At 47.1% G+C, this 9,167-nt stretch overlaps 1 protein-coding gene across 2 annotated transcripts; it reads left to right on the top strand.

The window, feature by feature from the left end:
* The first annotated feature begins 894 nt into the window (after positions 1-894).
* engl (endoglin, like) lies at positions 895-8,507 on the top strand. Of its 2 annotated transcripts, none has more exons than XM_034592577.1 (17): positions 895-1,140; positions 1,964-2,055; positions 2,409-2,581; positions 3,092-3,229; positions 3,389-3,563; positions 3,650-3,821; positions 3,928-4,072; positions 4,240-4,432; positions 4,630-4,796; positions 4,914-5,069; positions 6,095-6,178; positions 6,293-6,550; positions 6,669-7,202; positions 7,546-7,690; positions 7,770-7,871; positions 8,061-8,185; positions 8,335-8,507. In XM_034592577.1, exons 2-16 carry the CDS (start codon positions 1,995-1,997, stop codon positions 8,171-8,173), a joined length of 2,616 nt encoding a protein of 871 aa, XP_034448468.1. In that variant the 5' UTR covers positions 895-1,140; positions 1,964-1,994; the 3' UTR covers positions 8,174-8,185; positions 8,335-8,507. The 2 variants fall into 2 exon arrangements, with proteins under 2 accessions (XP_034448468.1, XP_034448466.1); XM_034592575.1 differs by having other exon boundaries at positions 897-1,140; positions 8,061-8,175; positions 8,332-8,507.
* Positions 8,508-9,167: the final 660 nt, after the last annotated feature.

The following is a 9,167-nucleotide window of genomic DNA, read 5'->3' as shown; positions in this document are numbered from 1 at the left end:
CACGTTCACAGGAAACCGTCTGAACTATAACAGACGTTCACGATATTACATCTCGTCGGGATTCAACTGTTTAAAGCTGATCATCGGACTCCTCGAGTTGAGACAGCTACCCAGCAGTGTCTCGTTCACCCCCTGGTGGCAGGCTGCGGTACATGTCGTAAACCCCACCTCCTCCATATTAGTAGATGGTAAAAGTACACATCCAATACATTTTCCACACTTTAAGTCGTTCTCATCACACTGATGTATGATCAAGTGCTATTTTTTCCGTTAAGTTTCCGTTTTAATTCGTTATTTGATGTCATATAAACGGGGAGAAGCGTCATGATTGACAGCTGAGACTGACTCCTGATTGGTCGAGGGCCTGTCGCGGCTTCATTTCTGCACAGTGGCAGGAAGTCGCCCGTCCTTATTAACAGAGAATGTGAACACTGGACCTAAATTTGCCTGATGGACACAAATATGACTCCGACTGAACGATGGTGTTGCTCCATAACTACCGAATGTTACTTCTCGCTAAACAGGAAATCGTAAATAAGCGTAAACGGCAAAAGAAAAAGTTTCTGCTGCTTCGCAAGAGACCAAAAATCCCTCCAGGTTTAAAATGAGAAAACCCTTTATTAGCTTTATTGGTTTTCTCCATGTCTCATCTGTTGCATACTTATAAACTCAAGGGCACAAACATGGAGAAGATGATGATGATGATCTCCCTCTTCATCCTCATTTCACCAGTCAGTCAAACCCCTGAGCTCCACCCTCCTCCTCCTCCTCCATCCCTCCTCCTCCGCCTGCAGCCATCTACGTTTGGAGACGTTTCCAGAGTCTTTTATTCCCCCGCTCTCTCTCCACTCTGTCACACCATCCCGCGGTCCCTCCCCTCGCCCCCTTTAATTGCCCCTTTACTCCCCCACCCCCACCACCACCTCCTCCCCCCTCCCCCCGCAGCCGCTCCGTGCGTAAAAGTGAATTTAAAGGAAAACTTCTCACCACTGGATGGAGGAGTCACGCAGCTGAGGGTTGCGTGTTTTTCTGCGTGGTACAGGATGATCCCGGTGCGTGTTGGTGCGTGTGAGAGAGTTTAGGAAGTGATGTTGGGTTGTGAATCTGGAGCCACAGCTGGATCAGCGAGTTTCCTCTGAGGTGAGTTCAACGTTTCAATCTTCACACAGATGAATCTACACTCATATGAACCAGAGGAAACTATCTGCTAAACGTTTATGTAATTATACAGATAATACTTATAATGATAATGTACTTTATGGTTGAATATTCCTTATTATAAAGTTGCTTTCTGTTTCTTTATGCATGTTTTATTTCAATAGGCTGTAAATATATTATATTGCATGATTTACCTCTGTTTGAATTCTATATATATTAGTTCTTTTCATAGTTAATGAGACAGATGCTTTCTGACTTACAACAATGTGGATGTTATTGTTTTGACTGTTTGTCATAATTTTGTCTTTATGAAGACATTTGTTTATCAACATTACATCTATTTGTCTCTTTTTCCAGCTTCAATCTCAACTAATTGCTATAAAAAGTATGTTTAACTACCTTATTAACCCATAAATGACTATTTAACTATTTAACTATTTAATGACTATAAACCTGAAGATGTTCAGTTCATGTACGACAAAGAACAACATCACATTTGAGAACTTGTATTATTGTTTATCAAATCAGAATCAGAAAAACTCTATTGATCCTCGGGGGGGGAATTGGAATTTGTCGCTCCAGTCTTTATAGGAATAGAAATCAAGACATTAACAGTAAATACAGATTCAAAATATAGGGCTTGTAAAAATATGTGCATTGTAATAGAATTAATAAAAAAGAAGCTGTAAAAGTACAGTATTTACAACTTGTTATAAATTAAGGAGGAATAATCAACTAACTGCTGCAGCTTTAATGAGCTGAATATCTAAAGAAGTGATTTTCTAGTTGTGTGTCTGTCCAACAGGCGGCTGCAGTGGATCCTCTCACGTCAAGTCATGATGTCAGCGACTGGACGGACTCTCTGCTGTCTGCTTCTGCTCTGGAGGAGAACATCAGGTCAACACCAGTTTTATCATTGAAGAAAAGCGAGGAGTGTGTTTCAAGGGGGAAGAAGACGAGTTTCAAACCAGAGAATTAAAACTGAGTCAGAACGAAAGTGAAAAATTACTATTCGTCTCTTTGCCCCCGGGCAGGGATTTGCCTGCTCCCGTCAGACTGTTGTGCAACCTGCAGCTCAGAGAGAGGAGGAGACAGTGAACACACACATGTTTGTGTCTCTATGTTGAAGCAGAGCATTGATCCTTAACTCCACTCATATCTTGTTGTGTTGCACAGAGGAACACAGCAGCTTTTCTCAGAGCGTCCTCCTGTGCTGATGTTTCATGAAACCTCTGCTGTTTCCTCCTCAGCTCAGGCTGCAGAGCTGCGCTGCCCCGCGGCCGGCCCAGTGGGGGCGCTGCACCCTGTTCAGGGTCTGCTGGAGACGTTTGAGGCGGGTCCAGGTTGTGCTGCTCGAGAGCGAGGAAACAAGGAGACTCATGTGGTTGCAGTGAGGAGGTCGACCAACAGCCCAGAAAACAAGGTAACGAGCCAGACTCCAGAAAGATCAACACGATGACGTGCTTTTACAGTAAGTTTGGTTTTAATTAGTTAATTGATGCTATAAAAACAAGGTAAAGCATCATGATTGACAGCTGAGACTGACTTCCAATTGGTCGAAAACCCACTCCCCTCCAAACCCACTCCCAATGTGGAAGATGGCAGCGTTTGTGTCAGAGATGTTTTGTCTTCAGTTCTGGACGCTTTGTCTTTATTTACAGCCTGTGAGAAGAAACCATTACATTCTGGTGTGGATCCAGTTAAATGAGCCAAAAACTAAGTTGTCACTTCTCAGGAAATCAAGTAAAAATCTGACAGATTTAGTTTTATTTAACCCTGGGGAAGATGAGCTTTTACTTTACTTTACTTTACTTTTAGGGCTTCAACCAACTAAAATAAATGTCCTCATCTGACCTATGTTCTGTAAACAGATGTGATTTCAAACTGGTTCAGAGTTTCCCCACACTGCCCGTCTCTCCTCTGGTGTTTTCAGGTGACGGTGCTGCTGAAGCCCTTGTCTCCGTCTCCGTCACCTGTCAGAACTCTGCACCTGCTGCTCAGCTCCAAGCTGCCAGTCAGCTGGTGGCTGGAGGCCGAGAGACTCCCGACCGATCTGCCCGTGCACGTGCAGGTCAGTCTCCTTCCAGGGGAACACCACGGGCCTAAGCCTCAGCTGCCGTTGTAGAACACAGCGAGGAGAATCAAGAGTCACTGACCCTGTTGTCTTTGCTAACAGCTGCTGTTCAGTTAAAGTCTACAGATCCTTCCCCTGCTTGTCCTCATCTGCTAGGTGTCCTCAAACTCCAGCGTTCAGTCCCGCACGCTGCATTTGCTCGTCCACGTGGTGCATCCGTTACCGTTTCGTCCGCGTGCACTGCACCGCTGGGCCCTGAGACACCACGGCAACGTCTCATCTCTAACGCACACAACACACGGCAACCGGGTCTACATCCGACTGGGAGAGGGTGAGCCACCATCACTGGGAACACACCTGCAGTAGAAGTCTTAAACGTTACCACTAATCTCCTTTGCCTTTGTGTCCGTGTCACAGATCCAACTTTACCTCCCGTGTGCCAGCTCCAGTCCACGTTCCTCTCACCCAACTACCTGACCTCTGACCTGCAGCCTCAGGAGGTGCAGGGCTGCTCCCACCCTCCGGCTGCTGGCATCAACCCTGCGGTGCACGTGATCAAGCTCCACTCTGCAGGATCAGGACTCTGTGGGTGAGAACCTGCAGCTTCCTGCTCACAGCAGATGTGTAGGACCACTCTGCAGCCATGCAAGAAAAATAAAAAGTTCAATCTCGTTGCCTCTGTTCATCTCCTCCAGGTCTCTGCAGGTGGAGGTGGTCGTCTCTCTCGTGCCCCCGGTGGCCAACACCAGGGCGCAGAACATTGTGCTGATCCTCAGCAGCTCAGTGCCCGTCCACTGGGCCATCACTGCTCGTGGTGTCCAGGGTCACATCTCCGTTCATGTAGGGACCACATCTTTATCAGGCTATTACAGAAACAAGATATAGTTTAACTAACTACTGGCTGGTGTGATTCTACCACATCCTGATCAGCCGTGCACTGATGTCTTCTTCATGTTTTTCCCGTGTCGCACATCTTGTTAATGTCCGTCCTCTGTGTCTCTCCCCAGTCGTCCAACAGTGTGTCCCCGCCGTTCCCCCCTGAGCCGGACCTGACCCTGTCCAGCACCCTAAACTCTAACCTGTCCACCGTGTCCGACCTTCTCCTCTGGGCCAATGAGAGCGGCTACGCCCAGGTGACCTCGTACACTGAGGCCGACCTGGCCAATCGCTTTGTGATCCAGCTGGCTGGGGGCGGGACAGGTCAGGACCCCTGTGTGTCTCTTGTTTCCGTCGCTGTGTGAGTCAACTGATCATTTGTGTTCTAACCCACTTTCCTTCAGATTCCCTTTGTCTCCTGTGAGACATGAGACCAGAATATGTCCATGCACACATACAGTGCATGTTGAATGAAGGGGTAGTGAAGTGTTTATTGTCTCTGCGTGTCTCTGCGTCCACAGACGTCCTCGCAGTGAGGACTCCCCTGGTTGTGAGGCCTCCCTGGGCCGAGGAGCGCAGGCTGAGGCAGTGGCTGAACGGTGGAGACAGAGCAGGAGGACGAGAGAGTTTCACGGTGCAGTGTGAGGACGGACGCCTCAGTGTGACCGTGGACCGACGCATCCTGCAGGTCCTCTTACTCAGGATCAGTTTCAGTGTTTTTGATTAGTCAGTGATTGATGCACGTTTCTTGTTATGCAGAAGATTTATTGGGTTTTAAGGTCTGACGTTAGCTCTGTGCATTCAGACCCTGTCCGTCCCCGTGGCGACCGTGACTCTGCAGGACCCGACGTGCCAGGCTCAGTCCAACGGGAGTCATTTCCTGTTGGTGTTCCCAGTCATTTCCTGTGGGACTGAGGGTCTGTTCCTGGGACGGCCCAGAGGGGTGCAATACACGAACATGGTGAGAGCAGATCTTTGAGCACAAACTCAGTATCGTGTTTTAACTGTTTAAATGATTCTTCTCTTAATTCCTCATAGTACTTTCTATATCTTACTACTTGTGAGTTTTCATTCAAATGTTATTCTAGCAGTTTATATGTAAGTCGACCACAAACCTCCACCGAGGCCCAACTGTCTCCATAAAGTTAATCAAGCTGCTCACTCATAGAATTTAGCCGCCTAGATATTTATTTCATTTAGATCCATTAAATATTCCCTGTAAGTATCGTGAATATGTTGGAAAACAGTTCTTAGTTTAGTGGAAATCCTTCCAGTAGTAAATTAACATTAACCCAAAAACAAACCGAGGCAGAGAGAATAAGAGAAGCTGCTTGAGAAGAAGGAAACAACAGGAACGGAGTGAATGTAGCTTTAAGATGGAAAATCATCTGAATCCTAAACAAGGTCACACTTCATCTGACGGTGGCGAGAAAAGAAAAAAAAACACACGCGGCACATAATGGACACTTAAAACGGTGCTGAGTGGAAGTTTCCCCGGCTGAGACCGGTGACCCAGGTCATCACGACCGTCACACCGCTCCGCTCAGGCCTGAACACAGGAGGCTGCACAAAGCAAATCAAGTGAGAGAAGATCACTGAGTCAGAGGCAGGAAATTAGAGGAAGGATTCAGAAAAGAGCAAAAGTGTAGAAACGGCAGGTGAATGTGATGAAACACCAGCCGGCGCTCGATGATGCAAAATCAAAACAAACGGACAAAATGCATTGAAACGAAAGTAACGAGCCTGTTTTTAAAATGTAAGGAGCAGAAAGTAAAAAGTCGTCAGAGGAACAAATACTCAAGTAAAGTACATATACCTGAAAAGTCCAAGTACAGTAACAAAGTATTTGAACTTTGTCCCTTCCCACCTCTACCAGGTGTAATAGAGGAAGCTGCTTTTCATTTTTAACCTTTAATCTGAACATATTTCCATATTGATTCCACATGATGAATCCTTATTTGATTCTTCCCCCTCGTTTCTGCCCAGATGATTCTGTGGAGGGACCAACCTCAGACGGTTTTTGGCCTCAATGACACGGAGAGGAAGTCCAAAGGTCCACTGGGCATCCACGTGAGACATCCCTGTGCATGTCGGAGTGTATATCTGCCTCATAAATGTCACAAACATCTTTATTATTCTTGTTTCTATGTTTTTCAGCATCCGATATCCTGTGTTTCTCCTCAGTTCAGCTGTTTGGCTGCTGTTCCCAGTGTCGCTGGTCCAGCTGCAGACAGTGTCGAGGAGGCAAACACTCCTCAAGCTGGACTCGTCCACTCGGCACCGGGGGAACCAGCAGGGCCGGATCCAGCTCTGGGCCACCTCCCGGTCCCCAGACACAGACCTGGGCCCGTGCTGACTCTGAGACTGTTTGTGACTGAGGATTACGAACAGAAGCGGATTGGCCCCTGTGTCGTCACCGCAGGCCACCGCGTCTACGTGGAGGTCGGTAAATGTTAGAGTAATAACCATCATAAGCCGTTTTCAGACACTAATACGATTCAGATGCGTTCACAACATCAGGAAAATCTTCGTCTGTGTTCTGTTGTTTGTCATTCTGCAGATTTCAGCTAAAGGGCCCCTCCCAGATGCTGTGGAGGTGAAGTCATGTGTGGTCTCTCCTCTGTCAGACCCCAAAAAATCCCCTTTCTGGACCATCATAAGCGAGGGCTGCTCCTCCGACCCCTCACTGACCCTCAGCGCAGAGGCAAAAGATGAAGAGGAGGAGGAGGAGGAGGAGGAGGAGGAGGAGGAGGGCGATGCAGGTGAACTGGAAGAGATGGAGAGGATGAAGAAGAGCAGAATTCATCACGGAGACGTCTCACCCCGGCACAGATCTGAGAGACGGAGGAGAGAAGCTCCGGTGGGGTCGGAGAAGAGCGGCAGCAACGTGGCACCAGAGGAGGAGACACAGCCGCTGAGGTTCAGCTTCATCCTGCGACCGGTTCACAACAACTCCGTTCAGTTCCTCCACTGCAGCCTGAACCTGTGCAGCTCGGACTCCACCCGAGGTGAAGCCGTGAAGGAACCGGCAAAGAGGGTGTGTCGGGACGGACTGCCTATTCCTGCTCTGGTGTCCAAGTCCCCCACACACCAGGTCCACAAACACATCACACACAAAACAATCACAGGATCAAGATTCCTGTCAAATGCAGTAAGAGCAACGATGATGGCACAAACCTCCACCAGGAGGCAACACTCTCCTCGTGAAACCTCTTTTAAATTCATTAGATCTGGATTTTTATTGATTCATAAATATCAGTCCCCTAAATATGATTCTATTCATAAAGATCCATTAATTATTGGATGTTAAAAAAGTAAAAACTCTGGATCCGACCCCTGATCTCTTAAAATGTGGCCCTTTCCCAGTCTATCCCTGCAACTAGTGCAACTGGTGTCGTGGCCCCAGAATTCATTAACCTCTCTCTCCTCCCGCTCAGTGTGAGATCAGGAACCTGTCCCGGCCGATGGTCGTCACCCAGTCCATCAGCTCGCTGGCCCCCAAGCTGCTGAGGCCCCCTGCTGGCCCGAGGACCAAGAGACTGGGTGTGTCCCCTCTGGCGAGTCCGGAGCCCCAGGACAGCAGTGAGTGTCCTCCAGGTTGATTCTGTCCTTCCTGTTCCTGTTCAGATGGTTTATCAGCTCTGACTCACGCCCTGTGTAGACTCTGTGGTGCAGACGGGACCAGTGATGGGCATCGTGTTTTCAGCATTTGTGATGGGGGTCAGCCTGATGGGGGGGCTGTGGTGCATCTACAACTATACAGGTAATGGAACCAGCTTCCTTCTGATTCATGTAGTGACTGAACCCACGCAACGTATTTATTAAAACTGTGGCACTTGAACTTTTAGAGGGATTGTTGAGGTTTGGGGGAATTTGGGAGTTTTTCTCATCCACCAATCCACAGATACGTGAATAATAAACATGATACTTTACATTTGTGTGTTTACTGAAGCGAAACGTCCGACCTCACTTGGAGGAGAAGGTCAATTAATAGACCAGACTCCCGGAGGCCACAACACCTGGAATCCACCGCTGCTGTACGATCAGTCCTCCTGCTCCGTGTAGAGGTGAGATCTGATCCGTCATATCTTCCTTTTTAAAACACACAGTTCAGCCATTATTAAAATACTCATAATGATTTAATTGCGCTTCGATAGGAAGGAGCTTGAAAGGTAAGATGATGGAGTGAGGACCTTATGTTCTTAGGTGCTCTGTGGGATTAGGAAGAAGAAGGAGGAGAGATGGACCCTAGTTGAAGAGGAGGTTTGAAGAGGAAGAGGAGGACACAGTAGATGGACTGAACAAAGATGAAGAAGAAGGGTTCCTGGACACTGGTGAGACCAAGGAGGGTTTCACTGGTTCTAAAGCAGGTTATTGGTTTTAAGGTTGCGGCCGACGAGCAGGAGCGTTTCAAGTGAATTTGGAGACAAAGAGGAACCTGGTGGCCAAACGTCGAACTGCACCGAACAGTTTCTGCTTTTAACACAAACAGTTTTGAACTTTCACATTTTACCCGACGGACGCTCTTTAGAAGTATGAAACTGGAGATGGAGGCATTTTAGTGACGCTTCATTTAAACCAGTTTATGTTTACATGTCTTACTTGTGTGTTTGTTATGATATTGTTACTTAAAAGTATTTTGTGTGTAATACGTGTGTGTAATGTTCCTAATGACTTGGTTGTTGTTGTTGTATCTGGTTAATATCTTGTGTGTTTTTATATTTGGTTCCAATTCTGTTTGTGACTCGGCTGCTGAAATAAGTTTTGAGTAAAAAACAAAATGCAAAAAACAAACATTGTGTTGTAGGTTGTAAAGTTTCTGTCAAAATAAATCTGCTGCTTCTTGAAACTACACACATCAGCTTGCAGAGCAAAACTAAACAATATCTGCCACCCTGGTGTCAAAGCTGTGTATTAAAATAAACAGTTGTGGTCACATGCACAACAAACGGCTCCAGTAAATCTATCAGCGCGAGTCGTGCACCTGCAGATTTCCCCTCTGATGAACCAGATACTGCAGCTCGGAGCAGTTTGATTCTTTTATTTCCGTCTCAGGATT

Source organism: Hippoglossus hippoglossus, chromosome 8 (assembly GCF_009819705.1).
Source record: "Hippoglossus hippoglossus isolate fHipHip1 chromosome 8, fHipHip1.pri, whole genome shotgun sequence".
In the NCBI taxonomy this organism is placed as follows: Eukaryota; Metazoa; Chordata; class Actinopteri; order Pleuronectiformes; family Pleuronectidae; genus Hippoglossus; species Hippoglossus hippoglossus.
This window is presented reverse-complemented; position numbering and strand designations above follow the sequence as displayed.